Source organism: Chelon labrosus, assembly GCF_963514085.1.
Source record: "Chelon labrosus genome assembly, chromosome: 20".
NCBI lineage: Eukaryota > Metazoa > Chordata > Actinopteri > Mugiliformes > Mugilidae > Chelon > Chelon labrosus.
Window position 1 is genome coordinate 25,107,739 of NC_140353.1, and position 20,282 is coordinate 25,128,020.

Consider the following 20,282-nt stretch of genomic DNA (forward strand, 5'->3'; position numbering starts at 1 on the left):
ACTACACGGTGCTACACGGATGTCAACAAGCCAGCGCTAATACAGTGAGTGACACAGGCCTCGTGATTCGCTGTAAGATTCTAGGATCACTAGAATCGCGAACGTACTGCACGTTCGCGAACGTACTGATTCGCTAATCTTGCAGTACGTTCGCCAATCATGAGTGGCAGTGCGAACGTGAATCGCCTGACAGACTCACCTCTCTGTTTGTAGCGAGTGACACAACACTACAGCAGCAGGAGTTTATATATATATTTTTTAAAAAAAACAAAAAACCAAACACACATCACAGCTACAGCAGAAATTCTGTTAAAAACTTCAGATATTTAAATCTGCCTGGCAGTCAGAGCTTATAGACGTGTATTAATGTAAGGTTCCGTCTGGTGCAATAATACATACCGAAGACCGAACATTATGTGCGTGCATTTTTCCAGCCTGTGTTTGTGACCAAATGTCTGATTGTTAGCGAGCGTGCCGGCCGGGAGTGGAACTGCCCCCCGGCAGTTCCACTCCCGGCCGGCACGCTCGCTGCAGAGCTCAACTGAACTGAGAAAGGAACGAATCAGTTCATGAAGTGATTCCATTCAGTACATTCACTCAAAAGATTCGTTCAAACGAACGAATCATTCGCGACCGACGCAACACTACTGTCCTCTGGTGTTGTTTCCGTTCAGTTTTAAACATGTAGTGGTGCAACAACTGCTTAAGAAACCTGGCCTCGATCGTAGCGTGCTAGCCAGTTTCAGACCCACCTCCAAGCTGCCTTTTATCTCAAAAATCTTGGAGAAAGTTGATCATGCTCAGTTAAAATCTTTTCTGGATGAGCATGATGTCCTGGAGGTCTTTCTGTGTTGCTTTAAACACTGCATAGCTCAGTCTTTATTAAGAGTTTTTAGTGACATGCTCCTAGCAAATGATGCAAATTCGTTATTCTTGTCCTGCTGGACCTAACAGCAGCCTTTGACACTGTACACCACAACATTTTAGTGGCTCGGTTACGACACCTAGTGGGTGTCACCTGTGGTTTACATGAGACAGAGTAATGTTAATGGTCATGGTAGTTTTGCGACAGCTACACCTTGTGGTGGCAGACTGGATGTTTTGCGGCAGTGAGAGGAAATGCTGTATGTTGTGGTGAAGAGCTGTGTGTTTGGAGCAGACAATAAAGCTTGATCATTCTACATGGTGTCAGAAGTGTTTCGACACTCACGGTTATAATGGAAGAAGACAACAGTGCGCCGGGGGTTGAACAACACGGCGTACTGCCGCCTTCTTCCGTTGTAACCGTGAGTGTTTTCCTTTCATAAGCCAACTGAGTGGCCCGAATGGAAATTCAAATTCCTCTACATCCAGACAGCTGCCAGCTAACAACATTTATAACACTGTTTGGCAGGTATTGTTTTAAGCGACTACCTTTCAGCATAACAAGTATACCAGAGATCTTCCAGCGGAAGCTGTTGACTGGATAGACTAGAAGGTGTGGAAATCTTCATGGAGGACATCCTAGTCTATGGGACCTCCATGGAGCAACATGATGCCCGGCATGAAAGGGCACTGCAGCGTGTCGAATCAGCTGGCTTGAAACTCAACAAAGAGAAGTTTGTTGAGTTTGCCCTCGGGCACAGCCAACTACACTTACTTTTTTAGTGCCGCTTATTAACAACAGGAGCTTCGACAACGTCCCCTTGAGATGTCAGTGTCCTTTAGTGTGACTCATGAAGTACAAACCAGTGGCTGAATATGTGTCTTGAAAAACCCACTTCACTGCTGACACCTTATCCCAAAGCCCACAAACCTTCTTCTTCTTCTTCTTTGCCTAGTGCTCGTTCATGGAGCATAGGCCATTGATCGCAGTCCGCCAGAGTCCTCTATCCTGGGCATTCTTTTCCAGTTGTTTCCATGTCGTACCACACTGCTTGATGTCAGCCTCAAGGTCCTGGCGCCAGGTGTTCTTTGGTCTGCCTCTTTTTCTTTTGCCTTGGGGGTTCCATCTGAGGGCTTGTCGAGTGATGCTGGTGTTGTGCTTTCCTCCTTCACTTAATCTCCAGCTTTCCGCCAGAGATCTTTATTTGTTATGGTGTCCGGCCAGTGGATGCCCATGATTCTCCTCAGGCAGCTGTTGATGAATGTTTGTATCTTCATTGTTGTGGTCTTGGTTGTCCTCCAGGTCTCTGCTCTGTACAGTAGTACCGGCTTGATGTTTGTGCTGAGCTTGGTCCGCTGACTGATTTCCTTAGAGCTCCAGATGTTCTTGAGTTGGATGAATGCGACTCTTGCCTTGCCGGTTCTGGCTCTGACTTCTGCATCCGTGCCACCCTGACTGTCTATGACACTGCCCAAGTATGTAAAGGCTTTAACTTCCTCAAGTGTTGTTCCCTCCAGAGTCACTGGATCTCTATGTGCTGTGTTGACTTTGAGGACTTTTGTTTTCCCTTTATGGATGGTGAGGCCTACTTGAGATGAGGTGTCTGCCAGAACTCTTGTCTTCTCTTGCATTTGCGTTTGGCTGTGAAAGAGCAAAGCGATGCCATCCGCGAAGTCTAGGTCGTCCGGTGTCCACTGAATCCCTGTGTTGTTGTGTTCTTCATAACCCAATCGATGTCTAGGAGGAAGAGGAAAGGGGACAGTAGACAGCCTTGCCTGACTCCAGTCTTCACGGGGAAGCTGGCCCCCATGAATGACTCTGCAGGTGGTCCCTTCGTAGGAGTTTCTTATCATGTTGACCAGTTTTTCTGGGATGCCGTAGTGTCTGAGCAGTTTCCAGAGGGTGTTTCTGTCCATACTGTCAAACGCCTTCCTATAGTCTATGAAATTAATGAAGAGTGGAGAGTTACATTCCACTGATTGTTCAACTATGATACGGAGAGTTGTAATTTGGTCGATACAGGATCTGCTCTGCTGGAAGCCTGCTTGTTGGTCTCTTAGCAATGGGTCCACAGCTTTCTTTATTCGTCTCAGCATAGTCCTGTAAAAGATCTTTCCTGGAACTGAGAGCAGCATGATTCCCCTGTAGTTATGGCACTGACCAAGGTCTCCTTTCTTAGGGAGCTTGACCAGGTATCCTTCCTTCCAGTCTGGTGGAATTTCCTCCTTCTTCCCAGATCTCCTTGAACAGTTGGTAGAGTAACTCCACAGAAGCATCTATGTCTGCCCTCAGAGCCTCTGCTGGGATGTTATCCGGTCCTGCCGCCTTTCCGAACTTCAGTTGAGTGATGGCCTGTTTAATTTCCAGCTTGGTTGGTTTTCCACAGTTGATGGGCAGGTCTGTCTCTGCTGGTTGTATGTCGGGAAGGTTAGGTGGTGTCAGCCTATTCAGGAACTCCTCAAAGTACTCTGCTCATCTCTCCTGTTGCTGCTGTAACCCTTTGACCACGTTCCCTTCCTTGCTTTTCACTGGTCGCCCTGGTGGATTGTTTTTGCCTGACAATTTCTTGGTTATGTTGTAGAGATCCGCCGTGTTTCTTTCAGCAGCTGCCTCTTCTGCTTCCTTCCCTAGGCTGTCGATGTACTCTCTCTTGTCCTTCCTGACACTTTTCTTCACCTGTTTGTTTATTTCCGTGTATTCTTTCTGGGCTTTTTCCTTTGTTAACCTTGTTCTGCTGTTATTTATTTCAGATTTCTTCTGTCTCCTCTCTAGGACCTTGCAGAGTGTTCCTGGTGTTATCCATTCTTTCTGTTGGCTCTTCTTTGGTCCAAGCACATCCTGACAGGTTGTTGTGATGACCTCTTTTATTTTTTCCCATTTGTCTGTTAGCTCTTCCTCCTCCTTGCTCAGTTCTTGTAAAGCTTGGAATCTGTTCTTTAGAGTAACCGTGTACTCCTCACATTTCTCTGGGTCTTTCAGGAGACAGATGTTGTACTTCTGTCGGTTTGTTTTTGTTGGTGTCCAGTGCTTCTTCAGCTTCAGCTTTCAGTGTGGTAACAAGAAGGTGATGATCTGATGCCACGTCAGCTCCCCTCCTTGATCTTACATCCTGCATTGACCTCCTAAATTTCCTATTTATACAGAAATGGTCGATCTGGTTCTCGGTTACCCTGTCTGGTCATACCCATGTCACCTTTTGTATCCTCTTGTGAGGGAAGTCACTTCCTCCGATCACTAGGTTGTTCAGGGCACAGGTGTCCATGAACCTCTCTCCGTTCTGGCTCATCTCCCCTAAACCTTGCTTTCCCATCACTTCTTCATATCCTGTGTTGTCTGATCCAATTTTTGAATTGAAATCCCCCATGAGGATGTTGATGTCTTTCATTTTAAGTTGTTCCAGGATGCTCTGCAGTCTGTTGTAGAAGTTGTCTTTATGTTCATCGTCACTGTCGTTTGTTGGCGCGTAGCACTGTACCACGTTCAGCTTCTTTTTCTTGGTTTTAAAGGAGGCTGTTATGATTCTTGGTCCATGTGGTTCCCAGCCGATCAATGCCTTCTGAGCTGTTTTTGATAGCAGCAGACCTACCCCCTCTGTGTGCGAGGCTTTGTCTTCTTCATGTCCTGAATGCAGTAAGAGCTCTCCTGTTCTCAGTCTACGTTGTCCAGACTGAATCCACCTCTTTTCGCTAATTCCTAACAATTCTAGGTTATATCTCCTCATCTCTGCTGCTACTTGCATTGTTTTTCCTATCTCATACATAGTCCTGACGTTCCAGGTTCCGATTCTAATATTCCTGTTTGACAGAAGGGGCTTCGGTTCAGTGACTTCCGAGACTTTGTGGCTTTCATCACCCAGCTTCATGCTTCTTCTTAGAGAAGAGCCTTCCTCCATCAGGATTGGAGTCTGTTGGGGGTTCCATCTGAGGGCTCCCTAACCGCTAGTCCTCCAGGTAATGGATTATAGTCTCATACCACGTGAGTCCAGACCATACCTGTCAAGTTTTGGATTTAAAAATAAGGGAAATTTTCCAGCGCCCGCCGCAAGCAGTCCCACCACCCCAACCAAGCTCCAGTATCCCTTATATCAGGGGTGCCCACATTTTTCTGGCTTGCGAGCTACTTTTACAATGACCAAGTCAAAGTGATCTACCCGTATATATATATATATATATATACACATTTTTTTTTAAATTGTCATATTAATAGTTGTTACAGTGTTAAAAGCTCTATCCATCTTTGTTTTTATTTTTATCAAGAAAAATTGGTGCACTGCACCTTTACAAAAATAGCGCTGTCTCTTTAAGAAAGACGGTAGTCTGGAGTTGTTGCGTGGCTGTGGATGTGTGCCTCTGAACTGAGGGCATGTTGCAACTATAAAGTAAAAATAAAGATGAAGGTTTGTCTTGCTGTTTGTTTTGGAGTTGCAATGGATACATGTTTTAGACTAACATCAAAAAAAAAAAAAAAAAAAAAAAAATTCAATGGCACGCGATCTACCCGCACTACCATCGCGATGTACAGTAGCCTATCTGTAGTATGCTACTGCAGGTGGCAGTTATCGCGAGGCTAGTGACAGAGCTCAGATTGGGAATATTTTTATTTTATTTTTTTACTCCGCCCGGGCCCGGGGTATTATTATTTTTTAATAACGCATGTTAAAATACGGGAGATTTACGGGAAAATACTAATACGGGAGGACGGCGGGAAAGAAGGGTAAAATACGGGACTTTCCCGGCCAAAACGGGATACTTGACAGGTATGGTCCAGACAGGTTTCGGGTCAAGTACAAGCTGCCTCGCCACGTCAAGCCCGGCCAACCCCTGCAACTGTATAATCAAGGTTTCTCCTAGAGAAAGCATTTCATACCAGCAGCGCAAACCTACACAAAGGAAAATACTGACACACATAGCGAGGTGGAATGCTATGTAGCCAGTGTAATACAGGGTGTCCCAGCATCTCCTAGCAGAATGGAAAGCATCAGAACAGCCACCACAGCTGACATCGACCTGCAGTCTGTCATCAAACTCATGAGAGCGGATGGCCAGAATATAATGGAAATGTGCCACTGATTTCAGCTTGATTTCAGTCATATATATTCCTGCTTCCGGCACCGGTCGAAGCCGGCAGCTGCTTGCAACAGCTCTTACTCGTTCTCTCTTTTTCCTCTTTTTTTCTCTAATTTATTTCACTTTTTGCTTGGCTTTTTACTTTGTATATACTTTTAAGACTGCTCTGCACTCTTTCACTTTTTCACTACTCCGTAAGACCCGCCGCGGATGCCGTGCAGGAAAACAGCGTCGCGAAAAGACGCTTCAGACCTGTTCTTCCCTCCGTCACCATGGGAAATGTGAGATCTCTACCCAACAAGACGGAGCGGGAGTACAGAGAGAGCAGCATCCTTCTTTTCACGGAGACCTGGCTTACACCGAGCATCCTGGACTCCACTGTTATGCTGGACAACTTTCACCTTCTGTGTCTGACCTGCTCACCAGTGGCACGGGTGCCCCCCAGGGGACTGTTCTGGCCCCCTTTTTTTTCACCCTCTACACAGCAGATTTCAGACACAACACTGACAGCTGTGTACTGCAGAAGTTCTCCGACGACTCTGCGATTGTTGGCCTCATCAGAGGTGACGACGATGCAGAGTACAGAGGACTGATGGGGAACTTTGTGAAATGGTGCCAGCGAAACCACCAAGACCAAGGAGATGGTGGTGGATTTCCGTAGACGTCGTTCTGCCCTCCCCTCGCCAGTGAACATCCAGGGAATGGACATTGAGCAAGTGGACTCCTATAATTACCTGGGTGTTCACCTCAACACCAAACTGGACTGGACTCACCACACTGATGCACTCTATAGGAAGGGACAGAGTATGCTCTACCTTCTGAGGAGACTGAGGTCTTTTGGAGTGAAAGGGGCACTCCTGAAGACCTTCTTTGACTCTGTAATGGCATCAGCCATCCTGTACGGAATGGTCTGCTGGAACAGTGGCATCACAGTGAGGGACAGGAAGAAGCTGGATAAGATCATCAGGAAATCCAGCTCTGTCCTGGGCTGCCCTCTGGACTCAGTGGGGGAGGTGGGTGATAGGAGAGTCCTGGCTAAACTGTCATCCATGCTGAACAATGAGTCCCACCCCCTGCACAGTGATCTGACAGGACTGAGGAGCAGCTTTAGTGACAGACTGCTTCACCCTCGATGTGTGAAGGAAAGATACAGAAGGTCTTTCCTTCCTGCTGCTGTTAGGCTCCACAATGTACAATCTTAATATGTGCAATAGTATTACACCATAAGTGTTAAAACATTTTTACAACTCAACCCGTGCAATAACTTTCTACCTGATTCTGTTCCACTATTTATCTTTTATAGCTACCCTTTTTGCGCTTGCTATTTTTTTATTCCGCATCTTTCTGTAAGCTGTTGTGAACTGCAATTTCCCCATTGTGGGACTAATAAAGGTTTTTCTTATTCTTATTCTTATATCACGTCTAGTGTTCACCATCCCCAAGGAAATGGTCATGTGGAGAGAGCAGTACACGCTGCAAAGAGAATCCTACATCAAGAAGATCCGCTAATAGCCTTGATGTGCTATAGATCAACTCCCTGTGCCACCACAGGAGTCAGTCCAGCAGAATTCTTTATGGGGAGGAAAATTAAGAATAAGAAAAACCTTTATTAGTCCTGCAATGGGGAAATTGCAGAAAACGATGCTGGCGAGGAGGTGAAACAAGCTTTCTATTATAATCGTCGTCATGGAGTCAGACCTCTTCCACCGCTTCGACCAGGAGATATGGTCTTAATCAAACTGGGTCGGGAAAAGTCCTTGGCGACACCAGCAGTTGTTTCAAAGGAATGTGTCAGTCTGAGGTCGTACCTCATTGACACATCGCAAGGAGCAGTACTGAGGTGATCTGTCTTCGCAGCCTCCCCGAGACACCCCTCTTGCTTCACTGACAGTGCTGGAGAAGGTTTCCGATCTGCAAGTGACATCACCCCAGAGACGGTTTCTTCCAGCCCGGGTGAAGTCACAAGCCCTGCACACACTCCTACACAAGCTCCAGGACAGTTTTGCGCCAGAGCTGGAAGGGTGTGCAAACCAGTCAACAGGCTAGACCTGTAGACAGACACTGAAGTGTCAATCATATGGCCTTTTGGGGGGAATTGGGGAAGGCAAGACTGAAAAAAAACACAAGAGAAAAATAAAGATAGAGTGACAAAGAAAGAAAAATAGAAAAAAATTGTTTGCTGACTGTATTGTTCAATATATTCATACATAAATGTTGAAATATTTGATAAGATTTGAGACAAAGAAATGACATCTTGAATTAAACCAGACATGATTACAGTTTACTGCACTTTAAGTTTATTTACATGATTATCTCCGTTGTAGGAGAAATGTGTTTACTAGAGAAGTGACATTACCAGCCTGCTACAGTTACAGTTGTTATTGTTACTGGAAATAACATTTTAAGAAAAGGGGAGATGTCACATATGGTTTATATGAGACAGAGTAATGTTAGTGGTTACAGTAGTTTTGTGTTAGCTACGCTTTATGATGGCAGACCGGCAGTGAGAGAAAACCCCAGGAAATGCTGTATGTTGTGATGAGGAGCTGTGTGTTTGGAGCTGACAATAAAGCCGAGTTAAACGGAGAAAAGCCGCCCTTGATCATTCTACCGTGGGCATTTGTGATAGTGCTCTGGATTGGCTTAGGTCTTATCTGGCAGACAGGACTGTGTGTAAGCCTTGGTGGTTCTGAGTTCTACTCTGCTCTGCTGTCATATAGGGTTCCACAGGATTCAGTTTTAGGGCATCTGCTTGATTCGAACTGAAGAAGCTACTCGGATGAGTGGTGAAACGTCTTCTCAAAAAAAAAAAAAAAACTCTTCAAGTCCAGCTGGCTTTTTTAAACGCGTTTTTGGAATTTTTTCATTGTATTTACTGCCTCTGGGTTCCATCTTGAGAAAGCATGGTATCTCTTTTCAATGCTGACAATAGTCCGATTTATGAGCCGCTAAAGAAGAAGGATGCCTTCTCGCTCAAGCCACTTCTGTTGTGTCTTGAAGACATTAAAACCTGGATGGCCTTGAACTTTGAATGAATATTGTGTTGGTCCCAGTGGCTTTTGTGAACCCCTCCCTGTTGATTTGGGCCAGCAGTCTCAAACTTGGGCTTCAAGATGGACAGTGATTTTAAATTGGATCGGCAAATTGCTGTAGTGGTTAAGTCCAGATTGGCAAAGGTGAAGCCATTTCTTACTCATCAGCACTTTGAGACAGTAATCCATGCCTTCATCACATCTCAGCAGAATGCGGCTGCTTATCTCTTAACTGGAGCACGTAAGAGGGAGCACATAACTCACATCTGGCCTCCCTCCACTGCCTGCCTGTACATTTTAGAGTTAATTTTACTATTCTTTTATTTGCCTTCAAATCTTTAAATGGTCTTGTCCTGCCTTACTTCTCTGAGCTTCTCCATCTTTACACTGCTGCTTGGTGTCTCAAGTCAGCTGATCAGATGCTCCTAAAGGTACCGAGGTCTAAGCAGAAGCTTAGAGAGGACAAAGCTTTTTCTGTTGCGGCTCCTGAATTATGTAACAGTATACCACTGCACATCAGGTTTACCACTGCCCTCAGTCTGATATTTGCTTCTTTCGTGAGCAATCACAAGCCCAGTGTCCAGTCTGGTTGCAAAACTTGCATCTGGTCACTAAAACAATCATGAGACCAATGTCCTTCTTGACCACAGTGGCACCATCACCATGGAGCCTCTAGGCATTCTTCTGTTGTGTCTGTTGCCTCTGTATGTTGGAATACTGTCACAGATGCTATACTGTATGTAGGTCTTTCTGGATCTTTTCATTTTTGATCTGTTTCTTCATTAACAGAGTGTCCTGTGCATGCTGTTCAAGTTGCAGCTGTAACATTGGGCTTGATCTTACAGGGTCCAACAGGCGAACTGAATCTTCTTTAACGTCCTCACAGAAAGCTAATTGGAGATGCTACTCGCTACTCGATGCTACTGGAGTGGAGGCTCGCAAAAATGTACTCTTTAGCACGCTGTCCTCCACGCGCCACAATGTTTCTTTTCTGTACATTGATCGGATGAAACATTTTCATCCGATCTAATTCATCATGTGATGGCACTTTTATAGCAATATGTGTGCAGTCAATAGCTCAGATTACATTTGGAAAACCGGCTCTTGCTGCAAAATTGCGCTTTAATGTTGACCTGTTCAGCTGCATTGTATGGGAATTTGATATACCTGGCTGACATGCAGATAATTCCATCCCACACGGCTTGCATGGCTCTGCCCAGGGTCAACCAGCACAGTCCCGACCGGTTGGACTAATTGTTTTCACATTTATGACAGTTTCCCAGCATCACCTCTAAGTGCTTTCTTTCCCTGCATGTTGCTTCATTCTTCCATATTGTCAAACATTCTTTATGTTTCTCAACTGCTTCAAAATCTTTCACACGCACTGCTTTTTTTCTCAATTTTTTTTATTTTTCTTCAAGTTGTCCTCTAACTTTCCCAACTGATCCAAACTCAAAGAACCCCCTTTTTGGGAATCCATAATCTTCTCATCCATTCATTGCAGCTCTTCAAACAACTCTCTCCATATTTTGTTCTCTTAATATCACAAAGTGAACCGTCTGGAGAAATCAACTCCTTTGAATTACCCTTCCCCATTTTCATCAAGGGGTCCTGTCCACGGCCTTTCAATAAAGATGTCTCTGTATAATTCTGTTTTTGCTCAACAGAAAAATGCTAAGGATGGTACAAACAAACCATCACCCGGTGTTGGCGCCAGCTAGAATTGGTTTATGTTGCTATGGTCACATACGGGGATGTGGGTCACGTGATGGTGTATCAGCCAGGTGGTAAAATCAGCTGTTCACCTGCTGACTGATGACTGAACTGAGAGGGTGATGGGGGAACAGTTTCACCTATCACCTATGTTTATAAGCTTGTGTGGGGAAATGTGTCCACTATTCTCTGTATTCTGTCCAGCAAAGCACTCTGGAAACTTTCATTGTTTCAACATACGATTGATATGTCCTTCCTCTCTTACTACTCATGCTTTTCCATAGCACACAGAATGCCTACACTGACCAATGCTGGAAGGATGTGCGAGTTGGAGACTTTGTCCGTTTGTCCTGTAATGAAATCATCCCTGCTGACATACTGCTGCTGTACTCCTCTGACCCTCGTGGGATTTGTTACATTGAAACTGCTAACCTGGATGGAGAGACCAACCTGAAACAGAGACAGGTTGTTTCAGACCTCAAACTGCAGGTAATAATGGAAAATATTAATTATATAATCAATATATCTAACATCTATGTTCACCCCAGTTTGTGGCTCCAGAAGCAAAACTGCATCTGTTCACCTCTTTTTCCATTTATGCCCATATCGAGTGAGGGATTTTCGCTTCCAAGGATTGCAACAATTAAGGGCACTCCTTTACAGTAACTTTACAGTATCGCTGTGGTTCAGTTCAAAGGGAGGACCAAATGCCGCACGCAGCACGTGGGTTGACAAAACTCGAAGTAAGATTTAATAAATTAAAGCTAATCCCTTATGACAAAGCAGGCAGTTAACTAATGATTCAGAGACTGAGGCAAAGTTCAAAAGTACAAACAAAATATACAAGAAGCTAAACTAACAACACCAGGAGTATTCCAAGACAAACTGACAACTGCAGGCCTGGACGACACAAAAAGATGATGACCACAAAACAATATGAAAACTAATTATGTCAGAGCACACAATCACAAAGTAACAAAAACAAAGACAGGAAGCAAGTTAAATCTTGGAATATCCAAGAAGGAATACTTTCAAAATCAAATAGGAAACAACTACACTACCGGTCAAAAGTTTTAGAAGACCCCAATTTTCCATTTTTTTAATGTACATTTCAGAATTATTAGGAAGACATTTTTCAGGTAGCAAGAAATGGGTTAACAACTAAAAGCTGTTAGCAGTTGTAAAACCCTTAAAAGTTGGTGCTTCCAGTTCCTACATGTGTCTCAACTTTTACTGAATACTTCCAACCCCCATTGTCTGCATAAAAGTAGTGTTAGAACACTTTGAATGCTACACACCACTTCTAAGACGTTTGCTTTGTTGCTAAGAAGAATAAGAAAAAGAGGCTTGCCTTTGACCATGGACCACTGCCTCTCTTTCCCTGTGGCTTTGTGGCAGCACAGAATGTGGTCCAGGCCTGCTCATCCTGTTGTGATGCTTCCAACCAGGGCCCTCTATCTCAGCCGTGACTCTGCCACCTGTAACTCTCCGGAAGCACTCCACATCCTGCCTGTGCAGGCCTTGATCCCAGCTGCAGCTATTTTTGTGTCCTTGGAGTCTCTGGACTGCATGATCTCCTTTGTTCGTGTCACCACAAACTCTTCTGTGAGGCTTCTGAAGGGAAGTTGTAGGGGGTATGTTGTCCCATACAGTGCAGTGCTGCTTAAGCTCCTTGGCAGGCCAAGCCACCTCTGCAGATGCCTGGTAATCCTCTTCACCAGGGCTTCTACAGTTGACACTGGGATTTCATACAGCACCAGAACAACAATACCCTGGGTAGGAGAAGCGTGTTGGTACACTCAAACCTTTAACCAACCAGTAAGTCCAGATTTATCGACTTTGGTCAGCCAGGTCTCAAGATCTCTGCAGGCCTCTTTGGGGATCCAGATGCCTTTGGCACATCTAAGTTATTCTAAAGTTTCACACATTCTCTCACTAATGATGTAGGCTGAACATGTTACAAAATCACACTTTAATTTGAGCTATATTTCTGTGTTAGCATGATAATGCAAAACACACTCTCTTCTTTTCATTCCAGTACCTTTTTCTCTGTCACTGTGTATGTTAAAGTATTTGCCACAACAAGCTCCTTTAGCTAATTCAATTTTACAATAAAGAGCAATACTACTATGATATTAATGCTTAATAGTTAAGATCAGCCGTTCTACAACAATTGTAATTTACAAATTTGAACAAAGACCCGCACCCACAAAACCCACTTGTATTATAAATGACTTGTTGATGTGAGATGTGCCAATTTGGCCTCAACAGTGTCCAGTATTCCAACCTTCTTGTGTCATTAATGAATTAAACTGGCAATTGCATGTCTTCTATTATCGCTGACAGTACATATGCCCTGTGGAGCTGGATTATGTCGGAAATGATGTACTACATGTAAATGAACTTTAAGGACTTGTTTCAGGACTGACTCATCCCAGGTGTTAAAGCAATGAATATCAGTGCTTTGTTAGCCTCATTGAAAGATATGGAACACAAGGTATTTGTATCTGTTTATATGTACTATCGAAAGGATTGATTGAATTGTGTATGTGTGTTTTCCAGGGAGAACAGCCCACCCCGGAGGCCCTCCACAGTCGTATAGAATGTGAGAACCCCAACAATGACTTCAACAGGTTCAGAGGTTACATGTAAGTTTCATTCTTTATATGCTTTTGTGGGTAGCGGTTAGGGGTAACAATCAAAAACCGATTCAGACTTAGAACCTGTCTCATTTTTTACAATCCATCTACATTGTATGCCTCTACAGTTACAGATTCTTCTCAACAATGCTCTTGCTACCATATCATAATTAACTCAATGTTGTGGTGCTGTTGCGAAGAAAGTGAATTGTTTTGTTGCGTCTAATTTGAACATGATGTTCATATCAGTGCTCCTACCACATACAGTAAGTTTGCAAATTAGCAAATTATTTTATCAGTCTTATTTATTTATCATTCATGTTTTTTTGTCTACTTTTTATAAATAATTTACGGTTCAGTGTTCAACATATTCAAGTCAAGTGTCAGTTCATTCAAGTCAAGTGTGAGATTGTATTCTAACAGATAATTAAACAGCTGGGTTGGTCCTGAAAACTGTAAAGGATTACTTTTTTTCCAAACTGAAAACTGATCAGGAATTGATAAGGCAATCGATACAAAATTGGATTAACAATGGCATTGATAGTGATTAAATCTAATCAATTCCCATCCATAGTCTTGGTACACAGTACCATGGGACATCCCATTCTTAATCCTTAGAATTTAATATGACATTGGGTCACCCTTTGCAGCTATAACAGCTTCAACTCTTCTGGGGAGGCTTTCTACAAGGTTCAGGAGTGTGTTTATGGGAATTTTTTTTCTGAGGTCTGACACTGATGTTGGACGAGAAGGCCTTCCTAGCTCTAATTCATCCCAAATGTGTGCTGTCGGGTTGAGGTCAGGACTCTTTGCAGGCCAGTCAATTTCTTCCACACCAAACTCGCTCATCCATGTCTTTATGGACCTTACTTTGTGCACTGGTGCGCAGTCATGTTGGAACAGGAGAGGGCCATCCACAAACTGTTCCCAGAAAGTTGGGAGCATGGAATTGTTCAAAATCTTTTAGTATGCTGAAGTATTCAGATTTCATTTCACTGGAACTAAGGGACCAAGCCCAGCTCCTGAAAAACAGCCCCACACCATAATCCCCCCTACACCAAACTTCACACTAGGCACAATGCAATCAGACAAGTACCATTCTCCTGGCAACCGCCAAACCCAGATTCGTCCATCAGATTGCAAGAAGCGTGATTCGTCACTCCAGAGAATGCGTCTCCACTGCTCGAGAGTCCAGTGGCGGTGTGCTTTACACCACTGCATCCAACACTTTGCATTGCACTTGGTGATGTATGGCTTGGATGCAGCTGCTCAGCCATGGAAACCCAGCTCTCTACGCACTGTTCTTGAGCTAACCTGTAGGCCACATGGATTTTGGAGGTCTGTGGCGAATGACTTTGCAGAAGTTGCGCCTTAGCATCCTCTGACCCCGTTCTGTCACTTTACGTGAAATGCTACTTTGTGGCTGAGTTGCTGTCATTTCCAATCGCTTCTACTTTGTTATAATACCAGTGACAGTTGACTGTGGAATATTTAGATGCAAGGAAATTTCACAACTGGACCATGTTCATTCATTCATCTTCTGTAACCGCTTATTCCTGTTAAGGGTCGCGGGGGGGCTGGAGCCTATCCCAGCTGTCATTGGGTGAAAGGCGGGGTACATCCTCGACAGGTCGCCAGTCTATCGCAGGGAGACAGACAACCATTCACACTCACATGCACACCTACGGCCAATTTAGAATCACCAATTAACCTAACGAGAATGTCTCCAGAGAACATGCAGACACTTTAAATCAGTGCTGCAGATTTAAAACTTCTAAAATACACTGCCTGGACAAAAAAAAAGTCACCACCAAAAAAAAAAAAGGTTGTTGGACCGCCTTTAGCTTTGATTACGGCACTCATTCGCTGTGGCATTGTTTCATTAAGCTTCTGCAATGTCACAAAATTTATTTCCATCCAGTGTTGCATTAATTTTTCACCAAGATCTTATATTGATGATGGGAGAGTCTGACCACTGTGCAAAGCCTTCTCCAGCACATCCCAAAGATGTCAATGGGGTTAAGGTCTGGACTCTGTGGTGGCCAATCCATGTGTGAAAATGATGTCTCATGCTCCCTGAACCACTCTTTCACAATTTGAGCTCCATGAATCCTGGCATTGTCATCTTGCAATATGCCCGTGCCATCAGGGAAGAAAAAATACATTGATGGAATAACCTGGTCATTCAGTATATTCAGGTAGTCAGCTAACCTCATTCTTTGGGCACATATTGTTGCTGAACCTAGACCTGAGCAACTGCGGCAACCCCAGATCATAGCACTGCCCCTACTGGCTTGTACAATAGGCACTAGGCATGATGGGTGCATCACTTCATCTGCCTCTCTTCTTACCTTAATGCCCCCATCACTCTGGAACAGGGTAAATCTGGACTCATCCAACCACATGACCTTCTTCCATTGCTCCAGAGTCCAATCTTTATGCCCCTAGTAAATTGAAGCCTTTTTTTCCTCACTGATTAGTGGTATTCTTAAAGCTTGTAGCACCCTATAATGTAATAATTTCCTGATAATGTAGTAATGCCTGAAAATGTAATAAAAATTGCACTTAACTCGATCGTAAATGTAATAAAACCCAATAATGTCATAACTTCACCAATAATGTAATAAAATATCCTGACTGATATTGTAATAACATTTTTACCGATAATGTAATAACTTATTACATTACTGGGAATTTATTACATTTTCAGGAGTTTTTAAAAAAAAAAAACTGATTATGTAATACTTGACAGATAATGTAATATATATGTTCATTTTCAGTCCAGAGTTCTACATTTTGTGTTTTCAGAATCTAATACACCAGATTTGAAACAACACAAAGACTATTGGGTTAAATTGCAGACCTTAGCATACAGCCATATGCACATGTGCAGATACGCAGGAACATCCTGGTCTTACTGAGAGGGTGATGGACTTACCTCCTTGGGAGACCAGAATTCCAGCTCAGATAAGCTTCTGAGCAGCACTGGAGACCCCAGGTAACTCTTCCCTAAACGTACCTCTTCACAGATTTCCAACAAATCACTACCTCATGAAAACAACCGCAAACCAACAAAACAACTTTCAGTAACACTTCATTTGAAGAGGGTATACATAAGCATTCATAACACCTACGTACACATTACATGACATCTGACATAAACATAGGCCTACATATCCACTCATAAATGGTTATTATATCACGTTCAATGTCGAATTGATATCTTACTCTATGTCATTGACATAGTGGTCAGCTGACATACTGTCATACTTATAGTATATTATGAGATTTACTTGTATAAATAAAGATTAAGTAAAAATTCAATTCAATTCAATTCAATTTTATTTGTATAGCGTCAATAACAATACAAATCGTCTCAAGACGCTTTACAAAAACCCGGCCTGAAACCCCCAGAGCAAGCCTGAAGGCAACGGTGGCAAGGAAAAACTCCCTTTTAACAGGAAGAAACCTCGAGCAGAACCCAGCTCATATGGAGGGACCCATCTGCCTAAGGCCAGCCGGGTACAGACAGAAGAAAATGTCAGCATCAAAATGACAAAACACAACTGACATGGTTATTTTTCAAACTCCTTTTTGGGGGTTATACAGGGTTTCTGAAGTTGTATGTTGTTTCCTAAGATTAAGGATTTAAATCCTGTTTTATTGACGTGACATAATTTCTGCAACGCTATCTGCTGGTAATGTCAGTAACATGTTTATATCGGATTTTCCATTATACCAGTGGCGTCGTTAGGCCCGTTTTAGGGGGGCTGAAGCCCCTAATATTCTGTCTAAGCATCAATACCTTAACATCAGTAAGAACTAGCATGTAGCCACATGGTCAATAAAATCTAGTCTAAAGCCTACCACTATCCAACCATTATCAAACTTTTTCTGGTATCCTACAGAAATCTGAAGGTATTGATGCTTAGACATTGCATACTCACTTACCAAGTGATCATATACAGAGAGAAAGCTTCATTGCTGCTGGACATATTTTCAGCTAGCCACCACTGAAAAAGACCCTGATTGTGTTCTCCCTTGCAGGCCCTCTAGTGGCCAGGATGCCGGCGTCTGAAATTAATTAACATATCAAAAGCATAATTTTTATAACGAAACTAGTGACTGTATAATGGAAAATCCGATATAAACATGTTACTGACATTACCAGCAGATAGCATTGCAGAAATTATGTCATGTCAATAAAATGGGATTTAAATCCTTAATCTTAGAAACAACATACAACTTCAGAAACCCTGTATAAACCCCAAAAAGGAGTTTGAAAAATAACCATGTCAGTTGTGTTTTGTCATTTTGATGCTGACATTTTTACTTAATCTTTATTTATACAAGTAAATCTCATAATATACTATAAGTATGACAGTATGTCAGCTGACCACGATGTCAGTGACATAGAGTAAGATATCAATTCGACATTGAACGTGATATAATAACCATTTATGAGTGGATATGTAGGCCTATGTTTATGTCAGATGTCATGTAATGTGTACGTAGGTGTTATGAATGCTTATGTATACCCTCTTCAAATGAAGTGTTACTGAAAGTTGTTTTGTTGGTTTACGGTTGTTTTCATGAGGTAGTGATTTGTTGGAAATCTGTGAAGAGGTACGTTTAGGGAAGAGTTACCTGGGGTCTCCAGTGCTGCTCAGAAGCTTATCTGAGCTGGAATTCTAGTCTCCCAAGGAGGTAAGTCCATCACCCTCTCAGTAAGACCAGGATGTTCCTGTGTATCTGCACATGTGCATATGGCTGTATGCTAAGGTCTGCAATTTAACCCAATAGTCTTTGTGTTGTTTCAAATCTGGTGTAGTATATAACATTCTTAGATTCTCAAAACACAAAATGTAAAACTCTGGACTGAAAATGAACATATATTACATTATCTGTCAAGAATTACATAATCAGTTTTGAAAAAAAAAAAAAAACTCCTGAAAATGTAATAAATTCCCAATAAAGTAATAAGTTATTAAATTATCAGTAAAAATGTTATTACAATATCAGTCAGGATATTTTATTACATTATTGGTGAAGTTATTACATTATTGGGTTTTCGATCGAGTTAAGTGCAATTTTTATTACATTTTCAGGCGTTATTATATTATCAGGAAATTACACAGCTGTTCAGTCCCAATCCCTTGAGTTCCCTTCAGATTGTACGTGTGGAAATGTTCTTACTTTCACTATAAAACATAGCCCTGAGTTCTGTTGTTTTTCGTCCATTTGATTTCACCAAACGTTTAAGTGATCGCAGATCACGATCAGGATTTTTTTCTGACCACATTTCTACCTCGAAGACGATGGTTCCCCACTATCCTTCCAGTTTTTAATAATGTGTTACGTTGGACAGTTCTTAACCCAATTTTAGTAGTTTCTGCAATCTCCTTAGATGTTTTCTCTGCTTGATGCATGCCAATGATTTGACCCTTCTCAAACAGACTAACATCTTTTCCACGACCACGGGATGTGTCTTTAGACATGGTTGTTTGAGAAATGAGAAGCTACTCATTGCGTCAGCTGGGGTTAAATAACTTGTCATCATCTGAAAGATAATCACCCATGCAGTAAATATCCATTTTTTTTTTTTTTGGCCAGGCAGTGTATTAGCAAGCACAGAAGCATAACATGGAGTGGATGCTTTTACCTCAAATTGTCTGCTTATGCCTATTTGTTCTCTAAATAGTGTGCCAAGTATTTGCTGACAGAGGCTGGTTCGCAAAAGATTCTCATGTTAGTTTTCTAAGCTTTAGTCAGCAATCGAGGAGCTAACTGATGTCCTTTATGGCTTTAACTAGTGAAACAGTTACCTCCTCTAAGTTTAAGCTCAGAGGGGACAGAGCTTTTTGTGGATTTTGTGGAACAGTCAACCACTGCACATCAGGCAAGTCCCCTCACTGTCCATTTTTAAAATGTGTCTTAAAACCCACTTTTATTCCTTGCAGTGGCGGTTCTACATTGAATTGCGCCCCGGGCGAGACCACCTCCGAGCGCCCCCCGCGCGAAAGAAAGAGCATCCATGAATTGCAAATTTAAATAAACATGCCCTTACACTCAAAGTGTCTGTCATTAGACGCTATATTAATCTATCTTTCAGGGAGGAACAATTAGATCCTTGGTTACTGCCTTGTAACAGTTTTGTTGCAAAGCAAAATCTTAGGGTGAAATTAGATCTGGTGTTTGTTAAGATGAATTATTGTTGTATAAGCATTACAAGCATCATAGTAAAAAGGCTAACAAACGTATAGCACCAGTTAACATTAGCCCTTCATTCATGACATGATACTGTACAGAGAGAACACAGCATACCTTTATCTTTCCTTTTTCTGTCCATCTCTGTTTATTTGACACTCGACAATCAACAGATTTCCATCCCCCAGCGCTGTCACTCACGACCAGAAGTCAAGACTAAACCAATTCACCTTGGTGACCACATAATCGTTTTGTATTACCTATTTTTATTTGGTCATTTCACACAATTCATAAAAACCAAAACGTGCATGAATTATAGGCCTGTATTTATAATATTATGAATGAAATGTGCCTTACATGGAAGAAAGTGAAGGTGTTACTAACTTTTATACAGTGGACCCCCCCTCCCCGTCCGTTCAATTTGGGAGAGACCCAGAGGTGAACTGTCCCCCGCGCCCCCCTCCCCTTTCCCTTTCTCACACACAGCGTCTGTGCACGGCACCTTCTCAGCAGTAGGGGCGCCTGCAGCTGCAGGGGGCGACAATTTGCCAATTCCCTACACAGATATGACAGATAATAGAAAACCACGTAGCGGCGCAGATTTATTTGTTTATTTTTTATTTTTTCCCAAGTGCTCGTGCCGCCCCCCTTGTGTCATGAAAAAATGCCGCCCCGGGCGGCTGCCCGGTTCGCCCGTGCCTAAAACCGCTACTGATTCCTTGGCTTTCAACCCAGCATGAAACCCTGTTTTTGTTTAGGG

General features: G+C 42.8%; 1 protein-coding gene across 8 annotated transcripts in view; it reads left to right on the forward strand.

Annotated features, from left to right (window-relative positions):
• atp10d (ATPase phospholipid transporting 10D) overlaps nt 1-20,282 on the forward strand; it is a 109,613-nt gene that overhangs the window by 22,780 nt on the left and 66,551 nt on the right. For all 8 annotated transcript variants that reach the window (XM_084569707.1, XM_084569708.1, XM_084569711.1 and 5 more), the window contains 2 exons: nt 10,961-11,165; nt 13,239-13,324. In XM_084569707.1, coding sequence (XP_084425833.1) covers nt 10,961-11,165; nt 13,239-13,324 — 291 coding nt within the window. The remainder of the gene's footprint in view (nt 1-10,960; nt 11,166-13,238; nt 13,325-20,282) is intronic.